The 20,121-nt window shown below is 40.9% G+C and overlaps 1 protein-coding gene across 4 annotated transcripts in view; it reads right to left on the bottom strand.

Moving 5' to 3' along the window:
* SSBP2 (single stranded DNA binding protein 2) overlaps positions 1 to 20,121 on the bottom strand; it is a 596,076-nt gene that overhangs the window by 442,368 nt on the left and 133,587 nt on the right. For all 4 annotated transcript variants that reach the window (XM_029574010.1, XM_029574027.1, XM_029574019.1 and 1 more), the window contains exon 2: positions 17,255 to 17,327. In XM_029574010.1, coding sequence (XP_029429870.1) covers positions 17,255 to 17,327 — 73 coding nt within the window. The remainder of the gene's footprint in view (positions 1 to 17,254; positions 17,328 to 20,121) is intronic.

The following is a 20,121-nucleotide window of genomic DNA, read 5'->3' as shown; positions in this document are numbered from 1 at the left end:
CTGCCCACATCCCTCGACCTCCCACGGAGCGGGACGAACATCGGATTGGATTGCCAAGTACAGAGACCAGGGGAGGAGGAAGCCCTAATCAACAAAAATCCTCCTTCTAAGTCTCTGTGTAATCTTTTTTTGTTGTTTTTAAACTTACCGGAGCTCAGCCTTAACTGGCTGAATACAGAGACAGTTTCCAACTGAGGAGGAAGAGGGCATGTGCCATCATCGCCATGCTCAGTTTCCTGCACCAGCTGTCTTTCAGCTGCTCAAGCAGCTATATCCACTCCTGCTGAAAAATCAGCTAACGGACCAAGGCACTTTCTGAGGGACCACGGAAATCACCTCAGGAATTCTCAACTATGGGAGGGTCCATTTGGTATCACCACAGGCAAACGGGGCAAATTTATTTCCTTAATTCTCCTTTTCTTTAAGATGAAGCAATCCCTAGTGTGAAGATGCATGTCCACTATCTGAAGACGGAGAATACTGGTAGGCAGATGTCATTGCTGGGGTACATATACTATGATGTCAGTTTGCTCCATCTCTATCTGCTGGTAGAGATGCACAACCCACTTGTTCTGTATTCATCTGACTGGACACTAAGAAAATAAGTATCTTTAAGTGTGGCTAAGCCAGGGCTTCCTGGCTGCCTCATTACAAAAGTGAAGTCATGGAATATATGGAAAGATAGCTGAAATGTATGAGTCAAAGATTAGAATCAATATAATGTCCCCGGAATCCAGGAGAAGATATGCAGTCTGTTTGCAGGTACTGTAGCAGGTGCAATCTTGCCAATAAGGCTTTGCTCATCTTAGATACAGCTCCATGCCACCTAGTCAACCTAGGGATCTGTCTGATAATATAAGGGTCAAATAACTCCCAAAAATAATAATAATAATTTTATTAAATTTATATTCTGCCTTTTGTGACACTTCAAAGTGAATTATGATCAACATGACAGAGATGATCCAATCTAAGAATTAAGGATCACTTGCCATATTCAAGACTTTTTACCTGCAAATCATCTTTTGCCAACTCATAAAAGGAATCGATGGGGAAAATAAGCCAATAATATGGGAGTTCTGGCAAAACTACAATGTAATAAACACCACTGACAACATCAGTGAGTCCTGGGAGGAGCTGAAAGCAACTTTGAATGGAGTGTGGAAGAAGATATGGGTAGAGTGTGTTTAAACTATTCAGAGTTCATAAATAGTGGAAACCATTCCACAAACACAAGTGAACACGGTGAGCGCTGCAAAAGACCTCAGATTTAAAGAGGTCATGGAATTGGATGTGAGTTCCTACCATCCCAAGGCAAAGATTTGTTCAATGAGGATATGATGGCAGCTCAAACAAGAGCAAGCTGCAAAGGAGGAGAATGTAGAAGGTCCACCCATCCCACATCAGTTGAATATAAAGCAACTAAGCAAAGCCTTTACACACTTTAAGGAAGGTTTATAAATCCTCATTGATAATGGTCCCAATCATGAATACAGTCTTAAAATGTACAGAGGAGTAAACGATATGCTCAACTGCTATGGAGAAGAAAAAGTATTCAAGCAGACGTCTTTAGACATATTAATTGTAAAAAAAAAAAAAGCAGGACAAAGAATGATCCTCCTCTGTCTCCAGAACAACAAGAAGATGAAGATAACAAGAAGAGGCAAATGATCCAGAGGATAAAACAGAAGGAGGCATATATCATCTAACCGACCCTCCATCTTTAAAAAAAATAATAAATGAATAACACTTCTTGGCTTTTGTTAGTTCTTGTGTTGGGTTTTTTTGTACATAGGAATGTATCTCCAGGTGTTTAATGAAAGTTAATTGGAAAATAGGTTTTGTTATATGGAATTTTGATATACAGAAACAAATATGGAAACATCTCTCATATACTGGGGAATTCTGGTATATCTGAAAAGTACAAATGTTCTCAGAAAATCTGCATAATTTTTATGTTTTATATAGGGCTGGTAAGAAAGCTTACCAACATCTAAGACAGACATTACAGCTAGAAGGATTTGGTGCTGTATCTCAGAAAATTACGAGAAATCAAAAGGCCTCTTCTCATTTTATCACAGCATATTTAGTAAGAGCAGTGACAACTTTGCTTGCCGAAAAAAAAACAAATGACTTGGTGAAAGAATCTTGCATGGCTGAGTCAGCCTGATGGCTCAGTGGCAGTGAGTAGGGCTCCCACATGAGAGATTCAGGTTCATCTCTCAAGCCTGATTTCTGTTCTTCAGGCCAGCCAAGGCTAGGGATGTTTCAGAGGCATCATTCAGAGTTCTGAGGGGACAAATTCCCAGTTGTCTTTAGAAGTGACATATGTTGGCATGCATGTTGAGTTTCAGAGGAAGCTGCAGTCTGAGGGCCTGGCTGAGAACTGTCACTGTGATTTCTGAGACAGAAAAGGGACAAAATGGAAGGGGGAGGAACCTTCATTACTTGTAAATAACCAGTTGAAAACATGTAAAAAACAAAATCTGACTGACAGCCACACCTTCACAAGAGACATTACAGAATGGACAAGTAGGCCTCAGCAGATTTGGCTTTTGGCAGATGAGTTTTTCCGGTTGCAAGGCCCAACACAACTGCAGAAGTATATCACATTGGTACAGACTACTGGAGCAGAGAAAATTTTAGGTAAGTCAATTTTCTTTCTATGAATTCTGAACAACGGTCAGAACTATCCCACCCTGCAATTTCTCTTTCTCATTATGACTTACTGTTTCGGTTAAGACACGTACATAATAGTTGAACAGTCAGAAGATGCAAGTGCTGTTATTTCACATGGGTAACATTTCCCGTGCTTTTGCTCAGCTAAACCTGCTCAAAGAACACTTCAGAGACAAGAATGTGTACTTAAGCTCTCTCCAATTAATCTGTCTGACATAACATGTTAGTTGAAGAACTGCTCAAACTGGAAGGAAGTCAGCCTACAATGCAGATAGAGAGGAAAAAGAAAAGCTAAAGAATTTGACTTCAGTGACCCATCACAGAAGCTCTGGTCTATTTTATCCCAGAACAGAGCACACCTAATGACCCCTAAAACTATCTGAAAATAACAGAAAGAAAACTGAAAGCTAAAAACATTTTTTACATTTCTACCGAAAATGAGTACGATGGCAATTCATGTCATGTTGCAACTGTCATTAAAGTAAGGGGACCCACAAAATCAATGGCCATACAGATAAACATAGATTAATGGAAGAAGAGTCAACATGGTTTTAGCCAAAGTAAGTCTTATCTTAAAATCTATTAAATTTTTTGAAAGTGTAAATAAATATGTAGATAAAGGTGAGCCAGTTAATCTAGCATATGTTGATCTGCTGAAGGTGTTTAACCAAGCCACACATGAAAGATTCCTCAGGTAATCAAAAAGCCATGACACAGGAGGCAGCGTCCTGCTGCAGACTGGTAACTGGTTAAAAGACAGGAAACAGAGGGTAGGACTAAATAATCAGTTTTCCAAAAAGAGAAAGATCATCAGTGGAGTACCACAGGGATCTCTACTGGGACCTGAGCTGATTAACATATTCATAGATGACATGGAAAAGGTAACAAGGAGTGAGGTAATCAAATCTATAAATGACACAAAATTATTCAAAGCTGTTAAAACAGCAACAACTTGTGAGGAACCTTGCAAGACTATGATAATGGGCATATGAATGGCAGTGCAAAGTGATGCACATAGAGGAAAAATAATCCCAAATACAGTTGTATAATGCTGCTCTCTGCATTGGGACTCACCACCTTGGAGTCTTTATGGACAATACATTGAAATCCTCAGCTCTTTGTGTGGCAGTAGTCAAAAAGCAAATAGAAATGTTAGGAATGATCCAAAAAGAAATAGAGAATCAAACAGAGAATATCACAATGTCTCTATATTGATCCATGGTGCAACCCACCTTCAGTATTGTGTAGTTCTGGTCACTCCATCTCAAAAAAGACAAAGTGGAATTAGAAAAAGTGCAGAGAAGGGCAACAAAAATAGTAAAGGAGATGGAATGGCTCCCCTACTATGAGAAGCTACATAGGTTAAGTCCCTTCAGCTTGGAAAAGAGATGACTGAGAGGGAATATGACAGAAAGGCTGTAAAATCAATAGTGGAGTGAAACAGATAAAGCAAGATTGTTTACTTGTAAAGCAGATTCTCTGTAGACATATGCATGGCTGACATCATTCAATTGTGCCAAAAAGGACCCAGCTCTCAGAGCTTAGGAAAGACTTTACTGAACGTACATGGGGGTTCCTGCACGTGCACACTGCTTTATGAGCCTCTCAGCCTCTTCCAGAGGTAAACGTTAGGGAGGTAGACAACTCTCCAGGGAGGCAGGCAGGCATTATTTATTTATGAGAATTTGATATTCTGTCTTTTCCCAAACTTGTTCTCAAAGCAGATTACAATAAAGTTAAATGAACAGAGCAACAGAACAGCTTACAGTCAAATCTGAATTTGCAATTAATGAAGCAATGCGATACAATCTAGGAAATCCCATTTGGGAATAGTATCAAGACCCAGTTTTGTCCCTGTTGTGTATAACAAAGGGGCCAATGCAATATCGTGCGCTGAGTTCAGTGCGCTGCTAAATGCACTGAACTCTCTCTCTCTCTCTCTCTCTCTCTCTCTGTGGTTATAGAAGGGCCCTGACAGCTAGGCTGGCTCCCCAGGAGCTTAAAACTACTAAAAATGGCATTTGCAAAAACAACACACAATAAAGCCCTATCACACAAATGAAAAAGGTGTAGTTAAAGGCCATGCAACATGGCTTCACAAAACTGTGAGCCTATATTTCTCATTTATTTATTTATTTATTTAAATTAATTTATATACCGGAGGTTCCTGTATAATATACATATCACCCCGGTTCACAAAGAACAGTAACTATCGCTACAAATTGCGGTTTACATAGAACAGAATAAAAGAAGTTTTACATTGAACAAAAACAAAGTAATAAGTTTTACATTGAAGTCAGCATGTGTAAATTTCTGATTAACAAAGGAAGAAAAAAATAGATCTGAATAACTCGTTGTGGGCTTGAAAAGACTTTTCTTCGTGTTCTTGGCTCTAGGGGAAAGCTTGTTTGAAAAGCCAAGTCTTAAGTTTCCCTTTAAATGTAGAGTGGCATGGCATTGCATCACACCATGCATTAAAGATGCGAAAACGCCATATAGCACTTTTATAAATGACCCCCTTAGTTGACCCATCATGACAGGCTCCTATGTCTCCCTGTACTCTCTCTCTTTGTTTACAAATTTGCAAGAGAGGCTGGTGGAGCTTTCAGTGCTTTCCTAGCTCTTCTTTTGGCCATAAGAATCTTCTCCAGCTCTGCATTACCTGTTCAATGGAGGCTGGTGTGCCACACAATATTTTTGTTAAAAGCTGTGCCTTGAGCTTGAAAACGGGAAACACTATCTTAAGCTCTGCTTTTGTTCAGGATTGAAATGGGTCTGCAAGAAATATCTTTTTATTATGCTGCTAATTTATCTTTATCATATTCCTGAGGCAAAATGTAAGAAAACATTTAGCAAAAATCAACAAACTGTATTGATTTACATTTGTTTTATTTCATTATTTTTCCCTGTCACATTCTCTTTCATATTATATACTATACTTTGCAATATCTTTATGATTTACTGGAATATAAAATTTAAAAAATAATTCAGGTTTAAGATTTTCTTTAATGAAAAGGAATATCTAGTCCATGCTGGATGAAATGAAACCAGCTGTCACGGATGTGAGCCCTTAGGCTGTGGCATGTTTGGTGCCAACAGCTGGCGGATATGCCCTTGCTGGGACAGGAGCTGAAGCTTCACCTGTACAAGACCCTTCCCCACAGATTGAGCCTTTGGGTTCCAGAGGCTGGCAGGACTTAGGTGAGTGTCCCTCAAGGAGCGGTTTATGAGCATCCAGGTATGGATAGTGGTCAGTAAGCAGAAAATATCCATGTCCAGCTTCAGGGTCAAGGCAGGCAGCGAGTAGGAGTTGTCCAGGTCCAGGCCAAACATTGAGGCAGGCAGCGAGAAGACAGTGTCCAGGTCCAGGCCAAGGGTCAGGGCAAGTGGTAATCCACAGGGCAGCCAGTGTCTACAGCAAAGGTCAGTACTTGGTGGCAGGCAAGAGAGAGGTTAGGATCCAAAGCAGGGGTCAGACCTGGAGAATCAGGCAGGACAGATGGACAGGCAGGCAGACAAACAAGGCTAGGCAAGGCAAGATAACAAGGAGGCAAGGCAGGGAAAACAGCAGGGCAACAAAGCAAGGCAGGACAACGGGACAAGATGGGGTAAAAGGACAAGGCAGGACAACAAGGTACAGAGGAAACAATATGCACTGCAGACAAGGCAGTGGACCTGTTGCTGAGGTGCTAAGAAACAAGAAGGCTGAGTCTAAGTAGACAGCCAGGCAGCACTGCCAGGGCTTTCCCGCCACGGGACCTATTAATGGAAAGAGAATGCATGCAGTAGCAGCATTTCAGCCACGAAAAAGGAAATCTCAGGGTTGAACAGGTTGGCAGCTCCCGAGGTTGAGTGCAGCTGGGCACGGGGCCATCCCATGGCCAGCCAAACTTTACACCAGCCAGTGAGCCCTGTAATCTCCAAACTCAGGCACTGAATATGCTAATTAAGAATAATCTGATAGTTCTTCACAAATCAACCTTGCTAGAATTTAGTCTATGATAGTACTACTAAATCAAAGGCTTTTGAGAAGTGAGGAAGAAAAAAGCAGGGCGGCTCTTTTATATAACAGAATATTTAGAAAAATATAGAAGAGATCTCGTGACGCAGTGGCAAGGCTGGATGTAGGGGAGCTTTGCTCTGGGAGCTATCTATGCCCATCGGGCCTCTAATTACCTTGCTAAACCCTTAAAATGTGCAAGTAGCTCAAGAAACTTGTTACCTGAAAGCCTCAGTGGTTTAATGAGCTTTGAGCACTCGAGCGGCCAAGAAGGAGCAAGAAAAAGAAGAGCCAGTACCTTAGGATCCTAAGATGGCAACTGCAGCCCCAAACCTGGAGGCTCCTACTGTAAGCTATGACTGAGATGCTGCAAGCAGTAATGCAATTCCTAGAGCCTTGGTTCAAGAAGCTAGACAAAATCTATGAAAAGCTGGAAGAAATGTCTGGCACCTTTGATGTACTAACTAAGAGAGTGTCCAACATGGAACAGCAGATTTCGTAGGTGCAGGATGAGCTGCACGAGCATGTGGGCAATATTGTATCAGTGCAAATGGTACTGAGGGTCTGTAAAACCCAGCTAAAGGGTCTTGAGAACAGTTTGTGCCATAATAACCTCCGTTTTGTGGGACTTCCAGAAAGATTGCTGGATGGTGAGCTCTGTGGGTTTCTTAAAAAATGGCTGTCTTCCAAATTAGGCCTTCATGACTCATCTGCAGCAATAATGGTGGAGCAGACACACAGGCTTGGGCAGTGGAGAGCAGTGAATATGAAGCCATGTGTGGTCATCACTCGTTTTCTTAATTATGTGCATAAGGAGGCAATCTTAAGAGCAATAAGGGCCAGGAAGCAGCTTACCTTTAACGAGAAAAGGATCCTAGTGTTTCAAGATTATTCTGCTAAGCTGCTGCGTTGTGATTTTCTCCCTGCTCGCTTGGCACTCCATGGGCTTGGAGTGCGCTGCTCTCTGATCTACCCGGCAAAGCTGCGTGCAGTCCACAATGGAGAGGTGAAGTGGTTCTCCATAGCTGCAGAAGCCCAGGTATTCATTCGAACCTTGGAGTTAATGAGTGGAGAGTCTTCAACGTCCTGTGCTTGTTGGGAGCATTTTGAATGCGAAGTCCTCGCCTTATGGGTTTGAACTTTTCCAGCTTTCACTGTATGAGGACTTGTGTAAGCTTTGGCGTTAAATATTATGGCGATTTACCTGATGACGTTCTACAGTCCATAACACATAGGATGATTATATTGATATACTATGCAGTGTGGCTGGGGTGCAAAAAGTTTTTTCTTTTTGATTCTTCAAGTCAGCTGCATATGTGAGAGGCACTATTTCTATGGCGGTTTGGAAATGTTTCAGGACCTATTATCTATCATTTGGTCACCGCCAGTTTTACCTTTTGTCTCATCTTTGGTTGATTGCTATGAAAACCATTTGTGGAGATTTGAGAAAGGGTCTAATGTATATCAATTGGCGTTTTCTGGAAGACTGGGTAGGTGATGGATAACTTATCCATAACATTGAGAATGGTCTCAGGCCCTCCAAAAAGAGGGTATTAGGATTAATGGGAGAAGAGGTTAGGAAGTATATGGAAGGGGTGATGAGAGGGTAGTACCGGAGGGAGGGATTTATGTGGTAGTTTGGATGACTGATGAGGATCCAGAGGAGAAGGGTGAGGAGGGACGGAATGTACATCTATATAGAGAGAGATTTTTGAATGTCTGCTTGCAGTATTTTTTGTTCAAGAAGCGAGCAAATTTCTATAGGCATAGCAGTGGAAGCCTTTCATTTTGATATTTTCTAAACTGCAGAACATCAGTAAAGTGTATGTTTTGAATAAAACTTGTTTAAGAATTGTCTCTTGGAATGTCACAGGCATCGACTCCCCGGTCAAGCAACATAAGATATTAAGAGCTCTTGCAAAGCAGAACGCAGATATTGCGATGCTTCAGGAAATACACTTCACAGAGCTGGAACATGGGAAGTTGGGGAGATGGTGGGTAGGGGAGGCAGTTGGGGCATCCTCGGGGACAAAGAGAGCCAAAATGGTTATTTTATTTCATAAGCAAATCTCTTTTACATCAGAATGTGTTCTTGCTGATTTGGAGGGGCGTTTTGTAATTGGTAAATTAATGGGAGAGCCATTAGTGCTATGCAATTTATATGCCTCCTATTTTTTCCAAAATCTCCTTGACAAATTAATAGTGTTTGATAATTGCCCATTAATATGTGGGGGAGACTTTAATGTAATTTTTTTTACCCCTGTCAAGATAGGTTCAGGGGCTCTTGGAGAGAGCACATTTCTAAGACCAAAGGCAATCCTCTTGTCTGCAGTCAAATTAATTTGTTGGATGTGTAGAGAGTTCTTCATCCCCGGGAGTGGGGCTATACACATATCTCCTGGGTACATGCCGCCCAATCCAGGATCGACTATTTGATGATCTCTCAGTCATGTTTCCCAAAGTTGTCTCAGTAGTAATAGGCCCATTAGAGATTTCAGATCATGCCATGATATGGGTGGATCTACAATGGAATGAAAAATGGGATGGTGTCTGAACCTGGAAGTTCCCTGCTCATCTCTATGATGCACTTGTTTTTAGTGAACAAGTAAAAAGAGTTTCAAGACTTTAATTGTGAACATAGGTCAAATCTGATCCTGTTCTGGGAAACTGCAAAGGCAGTTATGCGGAGTGAGGTAATTTCTTTTGTGATTCAACACATGAAGAACCTAGAAAAAATTATTCTTAGATGAGAAAAAGAGGTTAATAAAGCTAAAACTCTTCTGGCTACTACACATACAGAAGAAGCGAAGGCCTCTTACTTGGCTGCACAAACTGCATTAAATTCCTTAATATACCAAAGAACGAAAAAATCTATTACAAATTTAGGTTACATCAATATAGGAACAAAACTTGCAAAATGTTGGCGGCTTTAATTAAGAGAAGGGTCAAAAATTTATAACTGTAGTTAAGGATCCTACTGGCAACATTATTAATTCAAAAAACAGATACAAGAGGTGGTTTTTTTTTAAAGATCTTTATCCAAAAGAAGTGATCAGTCCAGAATCCATGCACCAATATTTGGATAATGATTCAGTGAAGGCTCATATTAAACATATAGGGGCAGATTTTCAAAGGGTTACGCGTGTAACCCCCGAAAAGCTGCCCCAAGCTGCCCCTGCGCGCGCCGAGCCTATCTTGCATAGCCCCGGGACACGCGTATGTCCCGGGACTTTCCAAAATGGGCAGTCTGGGGGCGCGGCGGTGGCACGGGGGCGTGGCCAGGGTGTGGCACCGGTCCAGGGCGTGGCCAGGGCGCGGCGGCAGTCCGGGGGCAGGGTCGAGTGCTCCGGCACAGCGCGCTGGCAGCCGGCCGGAGCGCGCAAGTTATGTCTGCCTCGGGCAGGCGTAACTTTTGGAACAAAGGTAGGGGGGGATTTAGTTAGGGATGGGGGGTGGGTTAGATAGGGGAAGGGAGGGGAAGGTGGGGGAAGGTGGGGGGGGGCTGGAAAAAAGTTCCCTCCAAGGCCGCTCTGATTTCGGAGCGGCCTTGGAGGGAACGGGGAAAGCCATCGGGGCTCCCCTCGGGCTCGGCGTGCGCAAGGTGCACCTGTGTGCGCCCCCTTGCGCGCCGAGCCTGGATTTTATAACATGCGCGCGGCAGTGCGCACATGCTATAAAATCGGGCGTAGATTTGTTCGCGCCGGGTTGCGCGAACAAATCTACGCCCGCACGTATCTTTTAAGATCTGGCCCATAACTTATACCAGATATATGAAACTTCACATGTTAAGACATTTAAAACCTTTACTGAGCATGGAAGATTTCAGGAAAGTTTTGCAATTTCTGATCTTTACAGGGATAGATTATTGCAATTCCTGATTGTTGGGTGTTCCCTCCAGTTACTGTAAAATTCTGTGGCCAGATTGCTCTCTGATAAAAAAAAGGAATGATCATATAAATCCACTACTTGCCGCTCTTTATTTGCTACCGATTAGATCCAGAATTAGATATAAGATCTTAATTCTAATTCATAAATTGATAAATACTACAAACACTCCATGAGCAGGTTCTACATTACGAATCTATATTCCTTCAAGAACACTGGAAGTTCCAACAGTTCGGCAAGCACATACAGGCAAAGTGAGAAATAGTTTTTTCTATCGCTGGTCCAGTGTTGTGTGAGGGTGCAAGAAATTCAATTTAGTATCCAACAAGATAACCTATATAAGACACCAGGGCTAGATGGGTTTGAGATCGAGTTCTATAAAATACATGGAGGTAAATTTTAAGACCCACATGGGGGCGCACGTGTGCGTGCATTTTCCAGCTCACGCCCATGGACGTGGCAATTTTAAAATATACGCATGTATTCACACGTATATGTGCATGTGTTTTAAAATCGGTTATTCGCGTGTACATGCACGCACGATTTCATATTGATGCGTGCATGTGTGCCAAATGCCACCTTGCTCGCATAACTGTGGGGGGATTTAATTAGACATGCACGCTGACGCAACTACTTCTTTTCCCAATTCGTTCCCAGTTCGCCCCAGTAAAGAAGACTACTTCCCAACCCCTCTGGCTAGTTTGCCTCCCTTTTACCCTATTAGCACCGACCTTAAAACCCTCTGACTACCCTATTTTTTTTTTTAATTTTACAACTTACACGCCATCCATAGCAGAAGTAAAGTTACGTGGTAGGGGACCCTGGCACGCCCTTGTGGGCATAAAGACTTATGTGCAAACTTCATTTGCACAGACCTCGCCCACCCGTGTCCCGCCTACATCCTGCCCAGACCATGGCCACTCCCCACCCCTTTTTGTGAAAATATTTTTGTGCGTGTGCTGAGAGATATGCGCGTACTCGCACAGCTTTTAAAATCAACCAGTAAGTGGGCAGGTAACGGCTCCACTAGCAGCTATGTAGGAGCGGGCTGTGACGGAGGATACCTTTCCTTACGACTCAAATAGGGCACTAATCACTTTAATAACTAAGCCTGGCAAGAATCTGGATAAACCTTAGTCCTACACACTCATCGCACTTCTCAATTTTAATATGAAGTGCTAGCTAGGATTATGGCTGAGAGATTGGCTCCATTATTTCCTGAGTTGATTTTGGATGACCAGATTGGTTTTGGGTGCCTATAGCACATAATGCCTATAGCATTCAGTGATCGATATATGGAAAAGTTTGGCTTCCTTGATGACTACTGGAATGTCAAATGTGGATTCTCTGCTAATCAGTTTTGATGCAGAGAAGGTGTACAGTCGTGTGGACTGGAATACCTGTTTGCTGTTTTAGAAAATGTGAGCATAGTGAGAACCTTTTTGCAAGCAGTTATGTTATTGTATTCTGCTCTTAGAGCTACCCTCTGTTCACTCAACAAAGGCACTGATGTAGGAGTTTTCTGCATTTGGGGCCTTTTCAGGATTGAAGCTCAATCTAGACAAATCTAAGACTATGGGTACCGCTGCACAGATGAAGACTTTGTGAGGCCAGGATTTTCCTTTAAGATGGGCAGAGGACTCATTCTGGTATTTGGGAATATATCTCCCTATGAATGTTACTACGTTGTACCAGCTTAATATTACACATCTGATAGGGCAGATGAAGACTAAGTTGAACCATTGGCACACCCTCCTCTTTAATAGGTAGGTAAACTTATTTAAAATGGTTCTTTTTCCAAAATGGCTATAAGTGCTACAGTTGTTGCCAATATGTATTCTTAGAGATCGTTAGGTGATTTATCAAGCATTATCCAGATTCCTGTGGCAGGGACCACAAATAAATTATCACCCAGCTAATGGGAACATGGGAGGGCTATTGGGCTTTCAAATTTGGAATGGTACAATTGGGTGCGCCAGCTGCGGCATTTTAGGAACTGGACTTGGTCGACAGCATATTATTCTCCTTTAGCTATTGAAAAGACTCTAGTCTCTTCATTACATTTTCATGCATTCCTGCATGTGGGAGGTGCAAAGATACAGCCTTCTGTCAAAGTAGGGGATCTTTTCTTAATAGTGAGGAAAACTTGGCAGATGTTGTGTGATCAGTTAGTCCATTCTTCGGTAATCTTTCCCTATTTGCCAATTAATGGAAATCCGCATTTCTTACCAGGGACCCTGTTTCCTGAAGAGCCAAGGGTATTACCCACTTCCGACAGGTATTAGGTGCAGATGGGCACATGCTTTCTATTCAGGTCTTACAGAGGTCATATGAATTGACAGCGAAGGATAATTTTGCTTATATGCAGTTGTGTCATTATATTCACAGTTTAGGAGATACACACCTTAAAGAGGTCTTCTGTGATCAATTGGAAGAATTCTTTCAGACTGAAGATTATAGAAGGGTACAGATTTCTTGGCTTTAAAGGGCCTTAATTAGGTTTTGTTTGTCTGAGGCCACAGGTCCTCTTCTTGTAAAATGGAATAATGATCTTTCAATTATGCTCACATAAATTCAATTGAGAACTGGGTTTTAAACATATTAAAATCCTAGTGGCTTCCGTGAGACTGATGGAAATGCAATTTAAATTCTTAAAATGGGCATACATAGCTCCTTCTAGAGCTTATAGCTCTGGATTCGCTGTTACTGGAATCTGTCAGAAGTGTAAGACAGCTTGGTCACATTGTCTGGACCTGTAATTCCATCAGTAAGTTTTGGGATGGGATTAGAGATTTTTATGAATGGATTCTTGGACAAAATATTTCCTTCCATCCTGAGGGGATTCTTTTTGATGATCCCACCTCTTTTCAAATACAAGGTAAGGACCATAGACTCAATGCATAAGGCAAGGTAGGGAAAGAGTATTCTCATGATGTGGAAAGTGGATGAAGCTCCCTCTCACTGGGGTTGGAGGAATGCCTTTCATGATTTAATGATGATGGAGAAGATGGCAACAGGGCTTTCATTTAAGTGCAGACAAGCCTTTTTGGAAATATGGAATCCATATCTTCAAAATTTCCCTGCCAAGATTCGCAGTTCAGTGCTAAATAATCTGTCACTATAACTAGTCTGTGTATTTGGCTTATAATAGGAACCAGGTGAAGTCTTACACAGTATATAAGTTGCATGCTCTGGAAATATTTTCTATATTTTCTTTTCTTGGCATTTCTATGTATCCCTTTTTTGATTACAATGGCATTGGGGTTGGGTCTGGGGGTTGGAGGAGGGGGGGAGGGAGGGGTTGGTATTGTTCATCACAATACAATGGTATATAGGCTTTTGGAGAAAGGGAGAAAAGGGGAAAAAATATCTCCGTATTGTTTTGTATCGTGAGAACTGGCGTAAGAGTCACCGTACACTGCATTTTGTTTTCTCTGCATTGTGATGATTTTAATAAACAGTTTAAACATTAGAAAAATACAGAATCAAATGATGATTACAGCCGGAAAGTCTGAAAGCATATAAATATCTGAGAACAAGCCTTTGGCTTGCTTGCCAACACTTGAAAGAGAGCAATCTGGTGACAAAAGTGGGAAGCGCATTAGTATCGCACTGACATACACCAAAGCACATGAATTTTTAGGAGAGAGGCAAAGGGAAAATATAATATTTCTAACACATAAAGAAGAAAGGAGTCTCTCTTCTAACGAGGGGCAGATGCAATCCCATCAGTGACAAGCGTTACATACCACTGGTCCAAAAATGTTTTCAGTGGTCAACACAATGAAAAGCATAGAAAGATCCTGTGGCTACAGTTATCTCATTGGTGGACTGATTCAGAAACACACAAGAACAATGATAGCATGCTCTGATTGACCAATAACTGAATCAAATAAAAATAAAGGAGATCAAGAGATGTACCAGATCAGAGAAACAGTTATCTGAAGTAGGCAGATGACAGTGATGACTCCTCGCTTGTCTTTCTTTTAATCCTCAAGGGCATGGATTCAGGAGCTCCTGGCTTACACAATGCATTGGATCAAGTCAGAGTAATTGGGGACCTACAGACTACAAACAGGTAACCTACCTAAAGGTAACATTGAGGTCCATAGTCAGACACAGTCTGGCTAGTGAAACTGCACTATTGAATATAGCCGGCTATCTTAAAGTTAGCCGGCTAACTATAGCCTCCTAATTTTAGGACAGCTCTTTGGCCCAACCAGACTTAGTCGAATAAATCACCCGGCTAACTCTGAATATTGGAGTTAGCCAGCTAACTTACCGGGTCATTCATCAAAATGCGTTATGGCGTTAACGCACAGGATAACGCGTTAATGCACGCGTTAATCTTCATAACGCATGCAAATGTTTTGGAGGGGCGAGATCAGGGAGGTGTTTGAGTGGGATTTATTTAAATGAGGGGTATTATTGCACTGTGCGATAGCATAACGCATGCTATCGCACGGTTTTAACTGCACCTTTTTTCCTGATGTTAGGCTGTGCGATATGCCCAAAATGGCCATAACGCAATTCACCACAAATTTTTGGAACTGAGACGTACAAACAGCACAGTTCACCTTGGTGAAGATTTGACATCAGGAGTACAGGTTAAATTTCACTCCAAATGAAGTCAAATCTTCACCAAGGTGTACTGTGCTGTTCATACGACTCACTCTACATGCGAAACTGGCCCCTAAACCCTAAACCACCATTAACACCTCGCGTCGACCTATTAGATGGCCCTCCTACAGAGATATAAATACTTAACTACTAGGAGGGCCTTGTAAATAGTCTGTCTGTCTGTCTGTCTCTAAAACAGGAATTATCACACAGCATGCTAAGTTTACTGCACCACACAATACTACCCATGCAAAACAGTAAGTTAGCGTGTGGTGTGGTAATTTAAAAAATTCCATAAATACACCCCTTTTTGTTATCAATGCGTTAGTAACACTTTTTGATGAATCCAGCTATTAACTGGCTAACTCAACTCCTCTCCCAATTACGCCCCTGGAATGCCCCTAACTTAGCCAGCTAAATTCTAGCCACCTAACTTATTAGCCGGCCAGAATTTAGCTGGCTAGGTGCCCAGATATTCATTTAGTCGGCTAACGTCTGAGTTAGCCGGCTAAATGCTTTTGAATATGAACCTCAATATTCTCTCAGAATAGAAAGTTAAGAGTTCCTCCCCCAATCGCCTGCCACCACCCACCTAGAACATGTCAAAATAGAATCAAAAGCAGTTTTTCCATGCTGTTTTCCTGCCACACCCCCTGGTTGATCTTTAACATTCAATGTGCTGATTAAGTTCCATTAGCAACAGTTCAACCCATTAATATATTTTTAGCTCTGTTAAATTTTAGTACAGAGGGCAAACAGTACTGCTTTCTGAACAGCAGGAGCTAAGGAAAACTCAATGAGTGTTAAAGCCAGTAGCTCTGATCTCATTACTATTAACAGTTAAAAACAAATCACTTGCACATTGCTACAGCATCCAACCCCTGCCAGGCTGAGAAGTAACTGACCCACACAAGAGTTATTACTGAAGCCGCTGTTTGACACGAAAAAGAAGCAAGTTACATTTGGTGAACACCATCACAGGTGCTATTTGAAAAGAAAGTTTTACCCTTCGTATACTGTAGGATGTTCTAAAGTAAAATAACACTCAGTAATACCTTCATCAATTAAAAATCTCACTGCCAAGACATCACTTTTGGCAGAGGTGATTTCCTACCAGGTCACCAACCTGGAATCTTCTTGAACTTGCTTCCTTGTCTTCATTGGGGATAACGGAAAGTGGAGGCCACTGCTGGCCTTCAACCCAGTACCTTTCTATCTTTCCTTTTGAGAAAACTACCACTGCCTTTTCTAATCTGATATTCCTCTGCGCGTCTGGGAAGTAAGCAGATACAGAACAGCATTTCAAGTTGTTCCACATAGAATGGGACATGATTGGTTCATGCAGGCTGTGGCATCTGTGACATCACAGTCTAGATGTGATGTGTGCTGCATTATTTGGTGTTTTTATGTTCATCGCTTTGAGCAATTTTGTAAATCTGGAAAAAGCGATTCATGAATAAGTTTTAAATAAATAAAAAATGGTAAAAGAAGGTATATCACCAAGTTCTTACTGTGCCCTATTCAGTCAATCAGGCACCCAAGGCAGACTACATCCAATATCAAATTCAATATCAAATCCCAAATTTAAAGGTGCAGATGATACAAACCGTGTTTTGCCATTACAACTGCTTTGGAAGGGTCACATCAAACAACAGCTTAACATCAACATAAAATCAATAAACAACCAGCCAAAGCTTGGACTTTCTAAATCACCTTTACTTGCCTTAAATAAATAAATAAAATAAATATATGAACAGATCTGAAGCAATGAATTTGAGGGAATTTGTGACATGCTTACAGACATGGCTGCTCTAAAAAAAAGACTGGAAATTTGAAATGCAATTCTGAGCCAGAGAAGACATAACTTTCTTTTAACAATCATAGAGCCCAAGTACATTTGCCAATTTGATGCTTCATTATGGGAGCATGCAAAAGAAGGGTTGGTTATTTGAGTTCTCTGCCCACAAACCACCTACAAGACAATATATACCATGTGTGAAACATACTCTGAATAGAACTTGCTATATATGTATTTCCAAAATAACAAATAGGAAGAAAAGGAAAAAAATTTACCTCTGATAAAAATGTTTGAGCAGACTTCTGTGCTCCCACATGGAGCAGGTATTCATATACATACAGTGCTAACCTGAAAAACAACAGAAAAGGATTAAGTATGTGAAGCCTGTCAAGTCTGTTTTATCTGAAAACATTCAAAGAATTAAGCTCTTTTAACTGCATGTATCATGCCAGAATTCAGAAACCATCACCTGCTCAAAGCGGATGATATCTCCAGCTGATATCATCTATACTTTACAGAGTTTCTTTTTATAAATGTTAGCCTGTGTCCTTTAAGCCACAATTTTTAATTATACTATACAAAGACATTTTACAAATGATTTCTATTACATTCATCTTTAACAATAACTTTGGACAGGTACCCAAACTACAGGTTACGATTTTGGTTATTAACATTCTGTTTCTACCAATACTGCGCCAAGCATAAAATAAAACAAAGGAGCACTATCCATTATGGAGGCAATTTTCACAGGAGTTACGTGTGTAAATGTAACATACTATCATAGCAACTTTCAAAAGCCATTTACTCGAGTAAAGTGCATTTACTTAAGTAAAACCCAGTTTTACTCCAGTAAAATCAGGCCCATTGAGTTTTCATGGGACATATACCTCATTCTTAGCATGCCTTTACATTGTACCATCATTCACTATCAATGAAAAGAACAGACTTTGAAGTCCATATTCAGTTACTGGCCAGATTGCAAAGTTAGCCAGACAAACTTATCAACTAACTTTGGAGGGATATTCTGTGGTGCACCTGCAATACTGAATATAGACAACTATCTTAAAGATAGCCAGATAAGTCTACCTGGCTAACTTTAGGACAGCTCTACAGCATGACAAGAGTGAGCCAGATATTTTATCTGATATCCAGCTAACCTAACTTCTCCCAGAAACATGCCTGTAACGCCTCTATGTTATAACCAAATGGTAAAACATCCAAGGGTACACAAAACCACCACTTAAAAATCCCAAATACAAGTGGCGGAAATCTCAATATACACCTTCACCCACAAATATTTTTTTTAAAGATTTTTAAGAAAATATTTTTTTTCTACAATAGTTTTCAAGCAAAATAGAGAGAGGTGGAATAGAGAAATATTCATATCACAACACTGCACATGGGCAGAAGAGAATCACCTGAATAATCCTGGTGGTCTTTAACCAATCATCGTATTCTCATCTAACTACCCTCCACTATTTTATTATTGATTTAATTAAAAATAGACCTATTCTCAATCAAATTCACTTCACTACAATAAACACTAGCAGCTATTCAATATTAAGCCATATTCATCAGCCTATAGATTATGTCCATTATTTATTATAATCCCAACAAGGGGCCCTTGGTTTCACCTCTTTGACTTCTTCAGGGGAAATTGCCATCTATTATTCCAGTATGTCCTATATTTCTCTAGGCCCTCAGGGCATGAATATTAGCACAATACTTATCTCTGCTCCTCCCAGTTAAGAGTGTGACTTCCTTATTGTATTCTTCCAAGCACAATTTATTCATTCTCATTAAGAATTCAGATTACTTAAACATGACGTCATCTGACTGCTTTTTAACTTAAGATACCTGGATCAACTTGACTACAATTTCTCTGTTCAGCATACATCATTATCATTATTTGCATCTGGCAAATGCCAAGATTTCAATAAATAAACAAGTTACAGCCGTAAATTACCTGACTAAATTTTCCAGTCACCTCATCATGGACTACAGACCTCTTAATTTCCTACAACATTTAGAAGGGGAAAAAAATCCCAAACAGAAAAATGTACACGCGAACACTTCTGTAAATAGTGCCATGTGACATTTGCTTGAAAGGGTTAAATTTAATTTAAGAAACAGGCCAAATGTTCCGCAGCATTTTTTTTTTTGCAGATTTTACTTTTCTGATTTTTCTCTGGGAAAACTTAAATATCATGAAGATTCGTGGAATAAGAGGCATAAACATAATCTGTCCATGATCTCTGCTTGTTTGTGCAGTCAAAATGTTTTGACACCTGTCATCCACGCCTACGCCTGCAGGGAATGAATAAACCAGCAGCAGCTTAACTTGCAAAACTAATCTGCAGTCCATAGACTTCCGTCTTGCAGTGAGTGGCACCCCCCTCCCCCTCCCCCTCCTCGGCAGCTGACCTCAATGGATGCATCAAACATGGCTCTTAAAAGAGAAAGCTACCAAGATGTCCATTTGAACTAAGAGGCAACAAAAGCTACAAATGCTTAGCCCTGTCTCAATCACCACACCACCTTCTTTAAAAATGTGCACAGTCACTTAAAACGGCTTAACTACGGAGGAAGGAAAGAGGGCTAAGTATAGTATTCTCAAGCTACTGTAAAAAGAAAAAAAGAATTCTGTCGGGACTAAGATCAAATCTACTATATATATATATGCAGAAACGAAGCGACGCAGAAAACTAATTAAAGGGAAGCAAAGTAAATGGGAAAGGAGCACCTTCATTTGATAATTGTACCAAGAGATATGGCAACTGTTAAAGCAATTCTCAAGGACTGATCAATAAGAGCACTGCAAAGAGAATCTAAGCAGCATAAAGCAACAGAACATCCTCAACACAGTTTGTTTAGAAATCAGTTAGATTTTACCAGCCAACTAACAACCTAGGGCGCCCAGTTTTCAACCGTCTGCACAAGTCACCAAATGCATATGCAAGAGGGCCCACGGAGATTTGTTAGCATTTCATAAACTAGGTGGCAGGAGCCACACAATTCATAAAACACCGCACATTTCTGCCCTAAAATACACGCGTGTCCTTCGGTTTGCGCATCTATATGTAATGAAGGAAAATGCATACTTTCTCTACCATTTTATAAACCTAACGCACACATTTTACAC

Source organism: Rhinatrema bivittatum, chromosome 1 (assembly GCF_901001135.1).
Source record: "Rhinatrema bivittatum chromosome 1, aRhiBiv1.1, whole genome shotgun sequence".
Lineage (NCBI taxonomy): Eukaryota > Metazoa > Chordata > Amphibia > Gymnophiona > Rhinatrematidae > Rhinatrema > Rhinatrema bivittatum.
This window is presented reverse-complemented; position numbering and strand designations above follow the sequence as displayed.